The sequence below is a fragment of the Carcharodon carcharias genome, chromosome 30, assembly GCF_017639515.1.
Source record: "Carcharodon carcharias isolate sCarCar2 chromosome 30, sCarCar2.pri, whole genome shotgun sequence".
NCBI lineage: Eukaryota > Metazoa > Chordata > Chondrichthyes > Lamniformes > Lamnidae > Carcharodon > Carcharodon carcharias.
Window position 1 is genome coordinate 18,149,532 of NC_054496.1, and position 20,732 is coordinate 18,170,263.

Below are 20,732 nucleotides of genomic sequence, written 5' to 3' on the forward strand. Positions count from 1 at the left end.
TTCAACAGAACTAGGTGAATCCAAGGGTTCACCCCTCTCCTTGGATTCACCTAGTTCTGGTGAAGGGTCATGAGGACTCAAAACGTCAACTCTTTTCCTCACCGCCGATGCTGCCAGACCTGCTGAGTTTTTCCAGGTAATTCTGTTTTTGTTTCAAAGTACCTTGTCTGGCAACAGGGTGGGGGCTCCATTATCTCTTAGGGAGTCACCCTGCAGCATTCTAGCCAGTGGCTTGTGTCCATTTTTAAAGTCTAATATTTCTGGACACAGTTCTATGTTTTTTCCTTTATTATCATGGCAAGAGGAGGGGAGCAAAAGGGAGAGAGGAGGGGGGTAGGAGGAGAAGGGAGAGAGGAGGGGGCGAGGAAAAGGGAGAGAGGAGGGGGCGAGGAAAAGGGAGAGAGAAGGGGGCGAGGAAAAGGGAGAGAGAAGGGGGCAAGGAAAAGGGAGAGAGGAGGGGGAGAGGAAAAGGGAGAGAGGAGGGGGGCGGAGAAGGGAGAAAAGAGGGGGGGAGAAGGGAGAGAAGAGGTGGGGAGAAGGGAGACAAGAGGGGGAGAGGGGAGAGAAGAAAGTGAGAATGAGCACGAGGGTGAAAAGGAGTGAGAGTGAAAGACAAAGCAGGGAAACAGAGAAAGCAGTGAAAGAGAGAGAAATGAAAAGAGAAAAATAGAGAAATAAAGAGAAAGGAGAAAAAGAGAAAGAGACCATTTGGAAGAGAACTGTCTGTTTTCCCAGCTTTTAGGATTATTCAATGACATAGCAAACTATCCTTCATTAGTGAACATAGACTCAACTGTATGTTGAACATAGACCTAGCTGGCACAGGCTGCTGCACAAAGTGAACAAATACTTTCACTGAAAAAGCCGACTGAAGGGCTAATGTCCAATCTGGCACACAGCACCAAGTGTAGGAGAGAACAGGAGATCCATGTGGTGATTCTGGTGGTTTAGTGATGCCAAATTTATACATTGGATGTGGAAGGCTCTGAACAGTTGGAATGATTTTTTTTGTGTGTGTTTCTCTATAACAGAACAACAGAATCTCAAAGATTCCCAAAGGCGCCTTTAATAACTTGGAGCAACTTCGAGAACTCTACCTGCAGTGCAATAGTCTGTCCAATGCGGGTATGAATTCACAGACCTTCAGGTGAGCAAAGTAAAGTAATGCAGCATTCGTCAGAGAGTGAATACACCAAAACTCCACAGATACAGCCAGTTCTATTCCATGTATAGTTATCTGGGCTCAGGGGCCGCTTACTGCACCTATTGCAGAAAGGTTTACTGGGATCCGAGTTACTAAGTAACCCATTAGCAAGTGACATTGTATAATATTCCCCAGCAGCAAATTCAAGATTTCTGTGGCATCAAAGAGGAGGAAGACTATGTGGCAATGAAGTGGAAAGGGATTGGCATGAGGGGAGAGAACAAGACTGACTGCACCCCAATCATTGCGTACATCGATGTGCTGAATGGCATTCTGGATTTTTCGTTAATCACAAGTTGCTGTTAACCTTTTTCTGCAGTAATTATTTCTTCGTATCAGGTTATTCTTTTTTTTAAAACATTGGCAGTTGATTTCCAACCCTTTTGTTTACCATCTGACATGTCCTCTGCCTGCCAGCTCTCTTTTGGTCTGTTGCTAGGCTACCGTCATTTATCTGAGCACCAATAGTGATAGCCCCATTACCCCTTGTAGAGAAGGTGTGGGGGAAGGAAAAGAATATTGGCCTTGACAGGGTAGATGCTGAGATTTTGGGCAGAATCTTCTGGACTTTGAAGAGTCTCAGGCAGCGGGACCATTCCTAGATCTTTCTGGAGGAGGTCAAATAACAGGCCATACTCTGCATGCACCATCCCATTAGAAGGTGGGCTCTTTTTGTATATTTTCTATCTCAGAGCAATGCAGAGATGACACTGGTTTCTAAGTGTGTGACAGGTTTATTTACAAGAGCTTTAAAATTTCTCAGCAATCACAAAGTGTCTGCACTCATGCTTACAGCTCAGCTTCTAGTAGCTTCTGTGGTGTCTGTTTACTTTGCTCTGAGTCAACACCCAGGCTTAATCAATCAAGCACAGTGAGCATAGATCAGTTAGCAGACTCACATAATCAAAATATAGAACAATTGAACATTACAGGCTGTGCTGACAGGAGGGTCAATCAGAGCACTTGAGGTGAAGGGTGAATGTTAGGCCCATTGTGAAAGCTGGTTGTTGAGCTGCATGGAGGAGCAGAGGGCAACATAGAAGAAGGACGTGATTCTCATTGCAACTGGCAACCTATTCCCTCCTGTACAGCACTCTGTGGTAGATCCATCTGCAGGTGTGACAAATCCACTCACAAACCTTTGCAGATGGAAGGCTCTCAAAATTAAAATTTTGTATTGATTTCATGGTATCCTGATCTCTTGCTCTGCACTCCTGTCTTGTTGCGTAGGCAAGCTGCAGACAGAATGGGGGTCCTGTGCTCCCTTGACAAAATCTTAGACCTTTTAATAATGGCTGCTAATGACTTCAATTAATGCCTCAGCTATCTACCTGCACGCTGTCACTGCCTCCTTGATCCTGCCTCTGCCAAGATTGCTCACAGGCAGGGATATGTCAGAGATCCAAGACAACCCAAGACTTTCGAAATTAGCTCCCGGCCCCACCTCTAAACCCGCTTCAATGTGGCTGGGAAGATTCTTCCTGTTGTTTCCCCTGGTTAAAGAATCAAGAACTGGGGACCGTAATCTCAGGATAAGGGTCAGCCATTTTGGACTGAGATGAGGAGAAATTTCTTCACGCAAGAGGGTTGTGAATCTTTGGAATTCTTTACCCCAGGGAGCTGTGGAAGCTCAGTATTCACTATACCCAAGACCAAGATTGATAGATAGGCACTAAGGGATACAAGGGATGTAGGGATAGGACAAGGAAAGTGGAGTTGTGATAGAAAATCACCCATGATCCTACTGAACAGCAAAGAGGCTTAAGGGCATAATGGCCTACTCCTGCTCCAATTTCTTATGTTCTAATGTGGATATAATGGGGAGGGAAGGAAGAGCAGAGTTTTATGTCAGCTATAGTTCAATCGGCACCTTTTTCACCTCCGAGTCAGAAGTTCAAGTCCTGCTCCAGAGACTTGAACACATAACGAAGCTGACACTGCAGTACTGAGGGAGCGCGACAGCGTCTGAGGTATCACCTTTCTGACAAAACGTTAAACTGGGGATCCAAATGCCCTCTCAGGTGTAAGCAAAAGATCCTATGAGACTATTCAAAGGAGAATTAGAGAATGTTACTAACTGAGCTAAGGCTGACACCTGAAAATAAACAAGCATGGATTAATCTTACCAATACTTAAATCAGTAACTGCTTGAATCTGATATGATATACAGGGATAGATGGGGGAGGAAGAGAAAAACAGGAATGTAAAAATAAGGCTATTACTCCCCTTGCATCGTACTACTTAATATTTACAGCACAACTCTGCACGAGCTCTACATGAGCCTCCTCCATCCTTCTTTATCTAATCCCATCATTATATCCTATTCATTTCTCCCTTGTGTTTATCCAGCTTCCCCTTAAATGCATGGACGCTATTTGTCTCAGCCAACTAGCGAGTTCTGATTCCTGATTCGTGACTTCTTATATTTATGGCCTCTGGTTCTGGTCTCGCCCTCAAACAGAAACATCTTCTCTACATCTAGTCTATCAAACCATTTCACATTCTTAAAGATCTCTATAAGGCCATCCCCTTAGTCTTCTCTTTTCTCTGTTCAATCTATCCTGCTGCATACAACCTCTCATTTCTGGTATAATTCTAGTTTAATCTTTTCGCAATCTCTCTATATAATATGGAGAGCAGAACTGTGCAAAGTATTCCTAGTAAGGTCTAACCTAAATTCTCTGCTTTTCAACATTGATTCTCCAGAAATGAGACACAGTGCTTTGTTTGCTTTTTTTAATGGTCTCATTAATCTTTGTTGCTATTTTTAATAATTTGCGTATCTGTACTTCCACTAGACTGCACCCCAATCCCTTTGCTCCTCTAACCCACTTAGACTCTTATTCTCCAAAGAGTACGTGCCCTCCTTATTCCTTCTACCAAAATATACCACCATATGCATATATATCAAAATTAATTTGCCATTAGCACACCAACTCTACAAGTTTATTAATGACTTCCTCTATTTTGTCACAGTCCTTCACTCTATATGTGATACCTGCAAAATTTGATGCCGTCTGCAAATTTTATAGTACTTTTGATTCCTCAGTTTAAATCGTTCATGTAAATGGTGAACAACAGTGGTCCCAGCCCCAAACCTTGAAGATCACTTCGTACTCTTTGCTGGTCTGAGTAACTAGCTATAACCCTGCTCTCTTTTTTGTAGCCAGCTTGGTATCCATAGAACGATAGAAAAGATACAGCGCAGAAAGAGTCCATTCAGCTCATCATGTCTGTACCGGCCAGAAAAAGATTAAAAAGAAACTAGCCACTCATTTTAATCCCATTTTCTAGCACCTGGTCTGTAGCCTTGCAGGTAACAGTGCTTCAGATGCATGTCCAAGTACCTTTTAAATGAGTTGACTGTTTCTCCATTCTTCTGTTTGCACACATTCCAACCTTAGTCATGAGCCTACTATACCATAGAAAAGTTACAGCACAGAAGGAGGCCATTCAGCCCATCTTGTCCATGCCAGCCCAAGGACACCCAGGTGCCCTTTCTAATCCCACCTTCCTGCACCCGGCCCATAGCCCTGCAGCTTATAGCACTTTAGGTGCAGGTCCAGGTACTTTTAAAAAAGAGTTTAGAGTTTCTGCCTCTATCTCCAACTTGGGCAGTGAATTCCAGACACCCACTACCCTCTGTGTAAAAAAGTTCTTCCTCATGTCCCCCCTACACCTTCTGCCACTTATCTTGAATCTGTCCCCTGGTTCTAGAATTCTCCATCAAGGGAAACAATTTTATCCTGTCCACTCTATCTATTCCCCTCATAATTTTGTACACCTCAATCAAGTCACCTCTCAGCCTTTTTTGTTCTAAGGAAAATAACCCCAACCTATCCAATCTCTCCTCATAGCTACACTTTTCTAACCCTGGCAACATTCTTGTAAACCTCCTCTGCACTCTCTCCAGAGCTATTACGTCCTTCCTGTAATGTGGTGACCAGAACTGCACACAATACTCCAGTTGTGGCCTCACCAGTGTTTTATACAATTCCAACATTATATCCTTACTTTTATATTCTATACCTCTGCCAATGAAGGAGAGCATTCCATATGCCTTCTTTACAACCTTGTCTACTTGAACTGCTGCCTTTGGGGACTTACAGTGCCTTATCAAAGGCCTTTAGGAAATCCAAATATATGATGTTTACTAAATTCCCCTTAACTATCCTTTTGGTTACTTTTTCAGAGTTTAGTAAGTTTGCTCCATTCTGACCCCTTTTGAAACCCACACTGAGCACTCTTTATTACATTTTCAGTTTCTAGATGTTTTTTTCTATTTGAGTAAGGATTCCATTATTTTTCCTACTTGACAGTAAAATGAAAGGAATGCAATACCTGGATTTATCCAGCAATAACCTGAGGAAGGTGCCTGAAGGATTGCCTCCAAATATTGTGGTTTTGCAGTTGGGAAAAAACCACATCACCTCGATATCCAAGCACAGCATCAACAGGATCCGGAATCTGGAATACTTGCTGCTTCAAAATAACAGGATCACGGCGAGCAGAATCCACAAGGATGCTTTTGGGAAGCTGCGGAAGCTGCATACGCTTCACATCTTTAACAATCCACTGAGCAAGGTCCCGGCCAGCCTCCCTCGTCGTATCAGCTCACTCATGCTGCTCCACAATGGCATCGAGCAGATTGGCATCAATGATTTTGTCTCCACCTACTACCTGACTGAGCTCAACTTAAGTTACAACAAGTTACACAGTGTGAGCATTCATCGGTTGGCCTTCCGAAAACTTCGCCAATTGGAGAGGCTCGATCTCTCGGGAAACAACCTGACCCAGCTTCCCACTGGGCTCCCGCCCAGCCTGCAGGCTCTGAGGATACAGTACAATCAAATTAACCAACTCTCTGCGGAGCCATTGCTCAACATGAAGGCTTTGAAGGAGCTGTATTTGCATCACAATAAGTTAACCATTGGCAAGATAGCACCAGGAACATGGAGGGAAGTGCCCAATCTTAAGGTTGGTAGAGACACTGTAAAAGGACAGAAAAATAAAAAGGTGCTTGCAGTTCTGTAGTGCCTTTCACAAACTCATGATATCCCAATGCACTTCATAGTCAATGAAGTACTTTGGGAACGTAGTCATTGGGCCAACTCTCCTGGTCTCGATTGTCAAAGACCGGACATTCGACCAAAGATGCGTTGCCAGGACCCTACGGAAGCCCTGACACTCCGGCCCATGTGGGAGTTGCACAGGAAGTTTGAATCCGATGGCAATTCCCCTGCTCCCCAGGACCCTCTGCGAATGTCTCTGACTCTGAGTTAGAGTTGGAAACTTTAGAGAGTTCTGTGGTACTTACCCAACTAGTTGCCAAGGAAACATTTGATAGCAAAAAAAAAAAACTAGTCTAACACCTGGTTAACTCCAGAATTGCCCCCTCCCCACCAAAATCACTCACACTGAACCACCCCCCCTCCCCAATCACCTCCCTGGCCCCACGAATACTCAACCCGACTACATGCCCAACCTGACCCAATCACTCTCCAATCACCCCCTCAACCACCAACCCCCGACCCAAAGGAGTACACCAGACTCGATCTGACTACACCCCCAACCCGATGTGACTACCCCCCTGACCATCTGACTATCCCACTGACCCAACCACTTCACAACCCACCTACCCACCCACCCGCCTATTCACTCATTCACCCACTCATCCATTTACTAATGTGCAAAGGCTGGGCATTTAAACTTAGCATTTGGCAGCTGGGACTGAAAAAAAGGGGGGCATGTCCTTTCTTCCCCCTGACTCTGCTCCGACCGAGTTCCCCAATGGATGTTGAACTCCACATTTCTGGAAAAGCTGGGCTCGGACTTTCCCGGAAGAAACGCAGAGCAGCGTCCAGTCGGGGTGTATTATAATTTGAGCTGAGCGACAATCCGCTGATTGCTACTCCTTAGGAGATCCTGGCCTTAATTGTAATGCAGGGAATGCACAAGATCTCAAAACAGCAATGTGGTAATAGCCAAATCATCTAGTTTGATGGTAAATATTGACCAAGACATCAGGGATAACTCTTCTGCTCTTCGCAATAGTGCCATCAGATAATTTACAGCTAGTTGAAAGGCGAGAGAGAGGGAGAGACTTCCAGCTTGGGAACCAACCTCTCCCTTTCACCTGTCTCCCTTGGTATTCTTGCAGCTCCAAGCTCCTTTTGTAGGGTGTTAATCAAGCCAGAATTCAATGCTGTTCCCTTTCCCTGCTCTTCAGCAGCACATGGTCAGGGAACATCATTCGGGGGCACAGGGTCTTCAGCAGAGAGCAAAGCTTTCTTTACCCAGTTGAGAAATCTGAGGTGAAGAGACAAGGCCAAGACCCCTGAGCACTATTAAGGTGGAAAAGACTGGGAGGAAATGGTTACATGAACAAAAAGTGGTAAATGGATGAAAAACCTGGTTTTAAAAGCCTAGAGATTATAGGCTGAGGGTGGTGAGATGTTCCACAATTCTGAGATTCTGACAGAGTTAGAGCAAGCATAGTTAAACAGAGCAAAAATAAAAGCAAAATACTGCAGATGCTGGAAATCTGAAATTAAAAACTCAGCAGGTCTGGCAGCATCTGTGGGGAGAGAAACCAAGTTAATGTTTCGTGCCTGTGTGACTCTTCTTCAGAGGTTAACTCTGTTCCTCTCTCCAAAGATACTGCCAGACCTGCGAGGTTTAGCAGCATTTCCTGTTTCTATTATAGTTCATCAAATCTTGAGCCAGGATTTTACCTCCTGTGGGCGGGCGCATGCCCAACCCATCCGGCCACGCAATAGGGCGAGATGACATCACGCGAGCGTCCTGATGTCATCACGTCCGTGTGCGATATGTTGCTCAGCAGGCATGCGCAGCATTCAGAAGCAAAGGGTGCCCACCGACAATTAAGCTCATCAAGGGGCCATTGAAAGCGATTTTTCGTGGCCTGTCCACTTTCACGGTTGGCAAACGGGCCAATCGGCCTTTACGTTTTTTGCTCAAACCTTGATCCAGGGCAGGATGACATCTCTGTGGGGAGATAAAGAGAGATATCTGGAGACTATTTTTTTTTATTGACGTTTGCTTTCAGGTGCTTGATTGTGCTGCATGGACATATTTTGCAGCATTTTTATTGTTTTTTTTTGTGTGGGGGTCTGCAGCTCCCTGGGGCAGCTGCCGGCTTTCAGGGAGCCCACTGGAAGCACTCACCAGCACACATAGTGTCATCAGTGCCCACCTTCTTCCCCCCACCGCCCCCACCGGCAATGCTGAGTCTTTCTCAGTGCGCGTGTCACATAGGTTGGCCGTTAATTGGGCAGCCAGCATGAAATCGTGGTCAGGGGCCCCTTACCCATCCGCTCTCGGGCCCACCGATCCCACGCCTCTGAGGAGTGAAAAGTTCAGGCCTTGGTTTCGACGCAGTTGGAAGAATTAAGATTAAATGTCGAGGGCAAAGGTAAGTGCTTGAGATGAATGAAAAGGAACAGCTGGCTTCTTAAAGGGCTATTTTAACAATCGGGCAGGTGTCAAATATTTAACATTAATTACAAGATATGATCGATTTTTTTTTTTAAATGCTTTTAGTTGTTGGACCTGGGGTATAACGATTTGTCCTACGTGCCTCCAGATCTCCCCGAGTCCCTGGAGTATATTTACCTGCAGAATAACCGCATTGCAACCATCACCTCAGACTCCTTCATCTCTGTACCAAACATTAAAGTGATAATCCTGAGGTAAGTGGCCCCCAGCTTTGGACGGGATACTTTTAGGAATCCAACCTGCAACATCTTAAAAAAAACCTCTGTAGTAGCCCAAATGTTCTTCGTGATGTATTTCGCAGTGGAGAGGCTTTTAATTGGTTGATGTTGAATGTAGGTGAGTTGAGACAGAAGGGAGAGTGGTTACTCACCAGCAATTCCTGCTTTCATTAGGCCAACTAACATCTGTTTTCACACACGCACACACGAAATGGGTTCAAATCCCACCAAGGAAACTGGGGAATTTAAACTCAATTAACAAATAAAATGCTAGACTCCTTAAAATTGACCATTAAACTGTCAGATCGTAAAATCCCTTCTGATTCACCAATGTCCTTCAGGGGATGAAATCTGCTGTCCTTACCCAGTCTGGCCTCCACGTGACCCCAGGTACACAGCAATGTGCTTGACTTTTAACTGCCCTCTGAAATCACTTAACAAGCCATTCTGTTGTAGGTGGCTCACCACCACCTGCTCAAGGGCAATTAGGCCTTGCCAGCGAAGCTTGCGTCCCAAGAATGAATATCTGTAAAAATCTGCCATAATGGGCAAACACAAACATTGGCCATTCTTTACCCAGGCCTGATTCAGGTGTTAAGCCTCTTTTCAGCAATATGGATAGGCCTAACACCAGCTTGAAGGCCCTACTCCAACACTGGCTTGCCCTCATTCAGCACTACTGCTGCCACTCCTAATCACTATCTGCCCCAGAGATGCCCTAGTCCTGATCCCTCAACAGTCTTCCTTCACTTTTCACTAGGGGACTTTAGTGCCACGACTATCTATATCAATGAGGGCCAATATCAGGAGCTGCTTGTTCCTTACCAATCGTGCACACAAAATAGGCATTCCCAAATCAGCAAGCCTAAGACCAAGAGCAACCTCCCACCAGTGCTGCCACAGCTTTGATGCTCTGACACACCAACATTTCCTAATCTGAACGCTCTCTTGCTTGGTTCATTCCACAGGTCAAACAGGCTGACCTCAGTGGGAGTAAGGATGGGGTCCTTCAGGGGCCTGAAATATGTGCAGGTTTTGGATCTGACTGGTAATCCGGAGTACATCAGTATCTTTCTGAACAGCACAACCCGGAGCCCACCACGGGCAGGCAACAACAGCACAGCAAGAGCCCAAAGAGCAACCAACCAGCAGAGCCGGGAGATATAGAGACTGCCTGTGGCTGGATAGAAAACTGAGTAATGCAACCGGAGAACGCTAACTAAACAGTAGCTTAGCACAGAGATTATGTATAACTAACCAGTCAGAGACAATCCATTGAGCGACCAGCTGAAGGAATCGCACTACAAGGAACAGTCAACAATGGACACCACAATCTATATACTGGAAAACTCCTGTATTTAAATTAACATATAGTTCCTCCAATAGTCAGATCCAGTAAAATGAAATCAAAGCATTTGAATGGAAAAACAGTTCAGCTACATCAATCTCCAGGCCATATTGTCAGCACATTTCTAAGGGTATGGTCAAGTCCAATCAACCTCTTGAGGCAGAAGCTGTACTTAACCCCACCCAATGCTGCTCAATACCTGCTGGGGTAACAATGTCATGGCTTCCAGTCTTCACTGGCCTCAGTGCAACACCTTGGGATGTTTTCACTATGTTAAAGGCACTATACAAATGCAAGTAGTTGCTTTTGCTCTGACAAGCAATTCAAGTGGGGGAGTGGGGGTGGGGGAGAATCACACTGATTGGGGTGAGGTAAATTCAACGAGGGATTTACCTTTCATCTGCCTTTTCACTTTCAAATCTTCCTGTTCCTCCCCTGAAAACCAAGGCCACAGTTTTTAAATCCTCATTTCTCCTTTTCCCCAGATTTTTTTGCTGGTATCATTGAACATTCACAGGTACAGGTCCAAAGGGTTTGGTTCCAAATTCCACTGGAACACAACAAGAGAAACTCATTTTTGATTTATTTTCAACTATTTTTTTGCTGAATTTCATTATGTACATAGAGATGTTGAATCTAATATAAACAAACGCTTGCTACAACCACATTACCAGCTGTATTTTTTGTGATTTGACTTTCTATTAGGTCGCCCGAATGCATTGTGTTTCAACTTTCATTGGCCAAAGGTTTAACATTTCTAGACCCCTCATCATATTGCTTACTCTAAAACACTCATATACAACAAACTACTTTGGTGAAGAGCAGTGGTTGGAATTGTGAAACCCAGGAGCCAATTTGTGCCCTGCAAGAACTAAAACAGTGAGATGATTAACTGGCTAATCTCGAGGGAGGAATGTTTGCCAAGACACTGGGAGAACTCTGCTCTTCAACTCCTGCCATGGGATAGTTAAAATCCACCAGAGTCAGTGGAACAGCCAAGCAAGGGCTTCAAAGCATCAAAGAATAGCATCTCCTGCAATGCAGCACTCCCTTAGTACTGCACTCCATTGTAGATCTAGATAGTCCGAGCTAGGTTTCTGATCCAGAGACTGCCAAGTGAATCATTCCTTTGATTGAACTTTAATATTATCAAGCTGTTCAACTTTAGTCTGCCAGTCAAAACGCAGAATCATTTTCCCCCAAAGATATTCTCTACTACTTGGATGTATTGTACTCCATTGTCGTTGCAGAGTGGATGGTAAATGCTAGGCTGCTCAAATCCCAGACGAAAACTTAAAACAAGTGCCACAACTGTTTTGAAGTTTGTATTTTTATTTCAAGATGCATGCCTTGAATTCAGTAGTAATAAGTCCACTGAGTCTTAAAGGTTTTTTATAAAACTAAGTTAAACATTAATGATAAAAATAATTTTAAATATATTTTTTCACAGGCTGAGGCAAAGCACAGAATACCCTGGACAGGGATTTTCAGTGAATTCTCTTAGCTTCAGTTCCTATAGGCAGCAGCTTGGTCATGAGAGGCTGGAGACTTTTCACACTTGTTGGATCTTAGAATGTCTTCCCTCCTTTATACATATTTTCCTCTTTGAATGCAAATGTCATTGTTTCAATATGTCTTTGGACTTTGCCTTTCTAATAATAAAAAATCTTTCATAGTACCAATTTTAATCAGTAAGCTTTGGGAAAAATAAAACACACTGTCTTCTGGCTAAGTGTAACATTTCATCCTCTCGTTTGAAATTCAGACTACTCTGGTTTATCTAATAATGCAAATATTCCTTTACACCTCACATTCTAAAACTTCAGCCATGTTTACTTATTTAGCATTTCAAACCAAGTTTCTCTTCCAATACATCAGAGCCTTCAGGCCAACACACAACCACACACACACACTCCAGACCCCACTATTCCTACTTTACAATAAATCCCAATAACATTATGAAAATTATTGTATTTCCATGACATCCATGGAGAAAATCAGCAAAGTGCACACTCAACATAGGTTAAAACACCGGGACTAGATATAGACAACTTAACTGCTATGTAACCGGAAGCTCCACACCTAAATTTCTCTCACTCTTGGTTTCTTTTCTTCCTTTCAGCCACTTCTCACAGGGAAGGTCTCTTGTCAGCCTGGGTGTAATGTTCTGACTGAATCCTTGAAATGATGCTGGGGCGAATAACATTGCCCTCCAAGCCTCACACCATCCTGACTTGGAACTAAAATTGCCATTCCTTCACTGTCGCTGGATCAAAAACTTGGAACTCCCTTTTAACAGCACTGTGGGAGTACCTACACCACATGGACTGCAGCGGTTCAAGGCGGCGGCTCACCACCACCCTCTCAAGGGCAATTAGGGATGGGCAACAAATGCTGGCCTTACCAGTGACACCCACACCCTGTGAACAAATAAAAAATTACTAGGTTGCACAGACCAAGTTCATATGCCCTTGAATACAGAAAATTAAAAGGTGAATTAATATGTGTTTTGAAGATGATTAAAGGATTTGATAGGGTAAATAGAGCTATTTCCTCCAGTGGGGGAGACCAGAACAAGGGGACGTACCTTAAAATTAGAGCTATGCTTTCAGGGATGGTATCAGAAAGCACTTCTTCACGCAAAGAATGCTGGAAATCAGGAACTTGCTCCCACAAAAAGCAGCTGAGGTAAGGGGTGTTGGGATTGATAGGTCTTTGTTGGGTAAGGGTTTTAAGGCACATGGAATGTAAATCATGATTTACTTGAATGACAGAACAGGTTGGAGGGTTTGAATGTTCTCCTTCTGTTCCTATATTCAAAACATGGAGTCTTTTTTCAAAAAAATCCTTTACTTCACTAACATTATTTCCAACAAACACACAAATTTACCAGTTCTGCTGTTTTTTGATTAGAACACAATTGGGAAGAGAACAGACAGATGAAGGCAGCCACAGGCCTGTTCCAACTTATCTACACAGAGCTCCTGAACCACAACAACCCACTTCTTTTGTACGTGATTCCAGGCTTTCTGGTCGTTTAGCATATTGCTGTATGTGAGATCATGCTGTGCGCAAGACTTGCTGCCACTATTCCCATGTTACAAAAGTTCACATAAATAAAACTGTGCATGTGAGGAACTTCTTGGAATACAGCCCTAAGTTTGTCTTGTGCTGGTCTGACAGTGTTCTTTTTCTTATATGCCCTCGTTGGGAATATTTTGTGCGCAGTCATAGGAACAGGAGTAGGCCATTCAGCCCCTCAAGCCTGTTTTGTCCTAGCAATACATTAATTTATTTGAATTAGTGATCCGGATTCACCTTTTCTATGCTATTTATTCATTTATATACATCTAGTTACCTCCTCTCTCAATTATCTCCTGTTAAGGCTAACAGATTAAAAATGTTTCCAATCTTTCAGAAGATAAAGATAAGGACAAGAAAACATTTTATGACCAAGTTCATCCCTCCAGTATCCAAATTCATCCATCTTAGCTTGAAACTCAGCTTTATTTGAACATTTCTTTCAAGTGTTATGATGTCAGAGAAAGTTAGTCACAAGCTTACATTTATATAATGTCTTTGACGACTTCAGGATGTCCGAAAGCACTTGATAGCCAATGAAGTGCTTTTTTTTTCCTTGAAAGTATGGTCACTCTTATAATGTAGGAAACATGACAGCCATTTTGAATACAGAAAGCTCCCACAAACACATCCTTCTGTCATCCTTGACTTTATGTACAAAAGACGAAGCAAAAGGAGGAATAAATGTTACCAGCAAACCCCTCACAATAATGCAGATGGTGCTAATGCAGCAAAAACTATTGCTAGGAAAGCTTTTTTATTTAAAAAAAAAAGCACACGTTCTTTTTAAACCAGTTCTACTTGTATCCCTTTATTATGAATGAATAGCAATCAATATCATCTCCATTTTATACATTATATTCCAATCTATAAGACATTCAGTACAAAGTTAGCAGGCACTTCACAGAATTCTAAACATCCTTAGTCCCTCCCCAGCCCATCACCAAAGTCACAGTGGGAGTTGGAAATAACAGGTATTGTACAGCAATCTGTGCAAAACGCAGGATAAGTCCACTTGAAGCACACCCCAACACAGTAACCTCACCTTAGTATATTCGGCCCGCAGGATTGGTCCTGGTACACTGCTGTACAAGACTGTAATAGTGACCCCATTCCCAAGTTATAGTGCTTAGGATGGTCTCCATTTCAGAGTTAGTATGAGCTCTTCTATAAACAAGGATAGGGATGGAGAGCCAGGGAGAATTTTACTTAAAGTTCTGCTCTTTTCTCAACAGGTCTCAAACAATTAAAGCTCATGGACAAATCTTTGGCCCTTGCTTAGCTGCATGTGTTTTCTCTGTGCAGGCTGCGCTCACTGGCCTCCCAGCCACAGTAACTATTGAAGGTGGCAGGTTAGCCAAGAGAGTGCTATTGATTTCAAATTACACCTGAAAGGGAAAGCAGATGAGGAAAGTCACCCCATGCTTCCCGACGGATTCAAGAGCAGTGTTGGCAGTGCCCATTGTTGGACATCTAAATCAGGAAATGGGAAGGCAGCTTCTCTTCACACAACACAAATTCTTTAGCAATACCTTAGACTTGTCCCACGAGGGGAGTGGGGGAGGCATCCATCACTCAGCAGGTCAGGGCAGTACTTATAATACCAACTGGTGTATTGTCAGGGTGCAGTCACACCATACGTACTTGGGGGTAGGGGGGGGGGGAGGAGGAGGAGGAGGAGAGAGAGCGTGGAAGGGGTCAGCAGATCCCGGGCTGGGATGCATCAATTGAATGGCTGGTCCATTCTAGTATTGGCAGGTTTCACTTCGCTGTGATTCAAGTTAGGATGGAGGGGGAATTAGGAATCAGGAATCATCCTCAGCCACTCTCAAAAAGAAGCTGAGGAATTGCCACACCCTGAGGGGGTCACCTATAAACACACCCAACCGTCTCCCCTCCACCCTCCCCCTTCAGTTGAACAATTATGATCAGCACCGAGGGGTTATCCATAATAGTTCTGCAATTTAAAAAAATTAAGGTAATGCATTGTTATCGTCTGACCAAATGCACCTTTAGAGTTGGAAAAGTTTCATTCGGACCTTTCACTCTCTGAAATCAGATTGTCATCTACTCTTTGACCCTGGTAAACAATATCCCACTGCCTGCTCAGTGGACAGTTAGTGCAGTGTTTCTCCCTACTACGGAAATGCAAAGTTTAACCTCAAATAAGTTTCCTCCCTAAATATGTCAAACCTACTGAATCAAACTCTTCTCTTGCTGGCCAGGCTGCTCTCTGCTGAAGCAAATCCTGTGCCCTGCATGTCAGGCTGCGAGGGAGATGGTGGCTTAGTGCTAATGTCACTGGACTAGTGATCTAAAGGCCTGGGTACAAATTCAAATCCCACCACATGGCAGCTGGTGGAATTTAAACTCAATTATTAAAAAGCATGACATCTAAAATCTCGGCTCAGTAATGGGAACCATGACAACTATCACCGATTGTCATAAAAACCCGTCTGGTTCACTAACTTCCTCTGGGAAGGAAATCTGCCGGCCTTACCTGGTCTGGCCTACATGTGACTCCAGATCCACAGCAATGTGGTTGACTCTCAACTTCCCTCTGAAATGGCCTAGCAAGCTTCTCAGTCCAAGGGCAGTTATAGATGGGCACCAAATACTGGTCTCGCCAACAATGCCCACATCCCATAAAAGAATAATGAAAAAAACCCCCCACCAGTCTCTTCATCCTATCAGGCTCTGCAGTCCTGCTGACTAGGCCTTGCCTCCTCTGATCCACTTCAAAGTCTAATACATTATGAGGAATGTCACATTCTCTATGTCTGCTGGTTTATTGAACGACATCAGCTCCTGCTCATCACTGCAGGAAAATGCAGAAAATATGAAAATTGGAAAACTCAAAAATGCTGTAAACACACACCAGGTGGGTCAGTATTTGGGGGAGGGGCTGGGTCAATATTTTCAGGTGGAAAGTTCTGATCAGAGGTCCTCCCTGCAATGTTAGGCTTACGACATGTTTCTGGCACTTAGTGACCTGCTACATTCATTGCTGTACCCAGACTCCGATCCCTACTGCACAGGGGAGCTGCTATCTTAACTGAATCAGGCAATGTGGGAATACGTGACAGGCAGAGCTGCCAAACCTCCAGGATTGGCCTGGAGTCTCCAGGAATTGAAGATCAATCTCTAAGACACTGCTCTGTGAGACCCTGGAGGAAAATCATTGGGACATTAAAAATAATTTTTAAAATTTTCTCAGTACTAGATATAAAAATATTGAAAATGGGGGGAAAAAAAACGCCATTTGGCTGACACTCAAGCATCATCCAATTGGGTAATGAGTCTTTTTTTAACTTTCCAATTGGCGCAGGAGGGCAGTGTGTCACAAGGATGAATGTGTTGGCTGACTGGTGGCTGGAGAGTGGGAGCAAGTCATGTGATGAAACCTCCCAGGAATACATGTAATCACAGTTGGCAACCCTAACGACAGGTCCACCAATGCCTGGCAAAAGAGAAATGTGGGGGGGAGGGGTGGCAACAGCTCAGATGCCGACCCTTCAGCAGTGCCGGCTCAGTGAAGAGTCTACAGCTAAAACATCAACCTTCAATCTCTCTTGCTTTATAAAGTACTGGATGGACCTCAACTGGAGCACTGTGCCAATTCTGACCACCACACTTTAGGAAGGTTGGCAAAACCCTGAGGAGCATGCAGAGGAAATTTACTAAAACAGTACCAGCAATGAGAGAATTCATGTTATATAGGAAGGCTAGGGTTATTCACCCTAAAAACATTGAAGAAGAGAAGATTCAATAACAATGTTCAAAATCATGAAGGGTTTTGATACAGTCAATAAGAAACAACAGTTTCCACTGGTAGGAGGCTGTGTGATCGGAGGTCAGGGATTTAAGACAGTTGGCAAAAAAGCCAGGGGCAGGGGGGAGGTGGGGAGATAAGGAAAATTGTTTTTAAAAGGAACTTGGGGAGCTGTTATGTTCTGGAATGCACTGCCTGAAAGGATGGTGAAAGCAGATTCAATGCTAACTTTCAAAAGGGAATTGATTGAGTTGAAAAAGAAAAATACAAAGGCTTTGAGGAAACACCAGGGATGTAGGGAGCATCGATAGCTCTTTCAAAGAGCTAGCATAGGCACAAAGACTGATAGCCTCCATCGATGCTACATGATTCCATGCTGACAGACTCATTGCCTATATCCAGCATTTTTTTATTTCAGACGTGCAGTGTTCAAATTTTCCCCCTTTCTTCCTCAGTTTGACAGCAATATACATCTGCAAATGTTGTTCATTTTGGGTGAGGGGGTACTGACTGCTGGAGTCATTCCTCTTGTTGCCTCACGAGAGGGCTGGCAATGCTTGGCTCTAACCAACTGATCTGAGCTTGGTACCAGAGGAACAAGAGGCCATGGAGATGCCAGAAAATACAAAGGTTTACTCTTCATTCAGAACAGACATCCTTCCAGGGACCGCAGCACAAAAGATTTGTTAGATTCCCTCAAAGCCACCGAAAGCTCCCTCTATCTACCTCACCCAGAGTTTCCCCATCAAATATTAAATAGAGACACACTTCAGAATGCTGCAGTACAGTGGGATCTGGGTGCCCTTGTATATGAGAGTTAACATGCAGGTACATCATGTGATTAGGAAGGCAAATGGAATGCTGGCCTTTCATGGCAATAGGAATAGAGTATAAAAGTAGGGAAGTCTTGCTACTACCGTAGCAGACATTATGAGACTGCACGCAGTGTACTGAACTGTGTAGTTTTGGTCTCCTTACTTAAGGAACTTGCATTGGAAGCAGTTCAGAGAACATTCACTCTGCTGATTCCCGGGATGAAGGGATTGTCTTATGAGGAAAGGTTGAGCCTATACTCGTTAGAGTTTAGAAGGATGAGAGGTGTTCTTATTGAAAGTTAAAAGATTCTGAGGGGACTTGACAGGGTAGATGCCTAGAGGATGTTTCCTCTCGTGGGGACATCCAGGACTAGGAGGCATAGTTTAAAGGTGTCTCCCAATTAAGACAGAGATGAGGAGGAATTTCTTCTCTCAGAGTTGCCAGTCTTTGGAATTCTCCTCTGCGGAGAGCAGTGGAGGCTGGGTAATTGAATATATTCAAGGCTGAGTCAGATTTTAGATTGACAAATGAGTCAAAGGGCTATGTATGGGGACAGGCAAGGAAATGCTACAATAAGAACAAAAAATGCTGGAAAAACTCAGCAGGTCTGGCAGCATCTGTGGTGCGGAATAGAGTTAACGTTTTAAATCTGTACGACTCTTCTTTAGGAGGCAAGAAAGTGCTGCTAAGACCACAATCAGATCACCATGATCTTGTTGAATGGTGAAGTAGGCTACAGCTGCTTCATTTTCTTATGGTTTTATGAATCTGGGCCAGGTGGGCACAGATCCAGTAGTGCATTCAAGATTCTTCCAGAGAACACACCATGAATCGCTTCCTGCAACCCTGCAGTGAACCAGAAGCCCAACCATGTAGATGCAGTTTGCCACCATCTCCAGAGAGTGTGTGTGTGTGTGTGTGTGTGTGCGCGCACGCATGTATTACACTGAGGCACTGTCCACTACCAGAAACAGTGCAATCTCTGTTAGTACACACGGCAATGCCAAATTAAAGCTTCTTAAATAAATATACTCTGGTGCTATTTAATGTGCTATCGTTTAAGGCCTCAAATATATTTTGTAATAAACTGAGCTGTGATCATTTTGCAAGGGGTTCTAGAATTGGGAGTTGGTTATTTGTGGCTGAAATTTCACATTTTTCCCCAGAGCTCTCACTGTTTTGAGAGATGGATTCTCCATCCATGAAGGAAATGAAGAGTTGGAAAATAACAAAAGGTCAGCTAAACTTTCATCTGATTACAATCAGACTGTGTTAGGGCTGAGCGTCAGTCTCAGTTCTTGTCCCTCTCTCCTCCTTTCAAGTTTCAATGAAACCGATGTCTCTTTGTGGATCTCATTTGGCATTTGTGTATCCAGCACTGGCTGAAGGACACCTCCCTGAATAATGGGGAAGTGACCATACACAGTCAACTCCATGTAGCCTGCCACCTGCAGCCCGATCCTTCTGCCACTTTGGAAATTCGGGTGGGGAGTTAGACTCCTCTGGAATCCCTCCCATAGTCAAAAAATGCTGTCATCACTAAAGCCCTGGACTTATGTGAATAATAGCTATCTGGCTGAGGACAGAGGGCTGGCAGCTGATGGAATTCTGCCCCAGGGGCCCAGGCTTTAGAAGGAGAAGGAAGAAATTGAGAAATCAAAACAGCTTTATTCTGGAGCAGATTGAAGATCAGAACGCTCTTTCCTGGGATATTGAAACTGTGCAGTGTGTTATGGGAACCTTAGTGTCTAAGAATACACCTCTAAATTAGTCACTTCCAGAAATCCATAACCTTTGGCTCAGAACTGTAAAGTATCCACCACCTCCCAGGCTGAGAGCAAAGCCTTGACTAAACTCCCAGTTCCATTCTCTTGATAATACAATTAATTGGCCCAAAATTTTGATTTGTCAAGATCATCAAATTTACGTTACAATGTAATCAAACACTTTTGTAACTCGACAATGTCACAAGCCATTGCTGATAGGTCAGTGACAATTTAAAAATAACTAGCAAAAGACAGACGGAAACTACAGTTATACCTTTCCCATTATTACACAGGTGTGACTGGTGTTAAGGCAGAGGGGCTCATTCTCCCCCATGAAACCCAAACCCAAACACCACCACCCCCCACCACCTCCCCCCCGCTTTCATGAGGGTACAGTTCCAAGGAAAACAATGAAAGATTTCTGCTCTTGCATTAAAGCTGTCGCTCTTTACTTAGAATCATAACTGGGAGCTGCAGTGGCATGTGGAGATGTTTCATAAAGGGAGGGGGCAGTGATACCACATCAAAGGCATTTCTGTCTGTAACCAACACCGCTACTTCACCCATCTGGAAGCGGGTTCATTTAAAGCTGCAGTCTTTGCCACCATTCTCCTTCCAAACATTTTTCTTTAAATATTAATTAATTATTAATATATGTGCCTGCAGTACCATCAAGTGCCTCTGCATGGCACCCCCAAGTTCGCCGGATCAGTGGCCCAACTCTGATGGATCACTAACTCCCAACCAACCAACACTTATCCCAGGATCAGTTGGACTTTCCTCCAGCATACATGTCAGCATTGCCAGTGCACCCTTCCAATACGTAACTATATCCAATAAAACAGCAACCAGGAGAGACCATTCAAATCACGTCGGTAGCTGAGACACAAATTTAAGGGCACCCCTTTTGATATTTAAGGAAAAAAACCTCAATTGGAATAGCAGGAATTAGAATCCCAGAGCTGGTTTTTAAAAAACATTCCCAAAATCAAAGGAAATAAAATGGAGT

General features: G+C 43.8%; 2 protein-coding genes across 4 annotated transcripts in view; one reads left to right on the forward strand and one right to left on the reverse strand.

The window, feature by feature from the left end:
• LOC121271174 (podocan-like protein 1) overlaps nucleotides 1–10,107 on the forward strand; it is a 179,145-nt gene extending 169,038 nt beyond the window's left edge. The window contains exons 7-10 of the mRNA XM_041176936.1: nucleotides 1,032–1,147; nucleotides 5,524–6,181; nucleotides 8,768–8,916; nucleotides 9,909–10,107. Coding sequence (XP_041032870.1) covers nucleotides 1,032–1,147; nucleotides 5,524–6,181; nucleotides 8,768–8,916; nucleotides 9,909–10,107 — 1,122 coding nt within the window. The remainder of the gene's footprint in view (nucleotides 1–1,031; nucleotides 1,148–5,523; nucleotides 6,182–8,767; nucleotides 8,917–9,908) is intronic.
• A 4,057-nt stretch (nucleotides 10,108–14,164) lies between these two features.
• cc2d1a (coiled-coil and C2 domain containing 1A) overlaps nucleotides 14,165–20,732 on the reverse strand; it is an 88,678-nt gene continuing 82,110 nt past the window's right edge. For all 3 annotated transcript variants that reach the window (XM_041176996.1, XM_041176995.1, XM_041176997.1), the window contains exon 29: nucleotides 14,165–20,732. This exon is cut by the window's right edge and continues 631 nt beyond it. The gene's annotated coding sequence lies outside the window, so the exon portion shown is untranslated.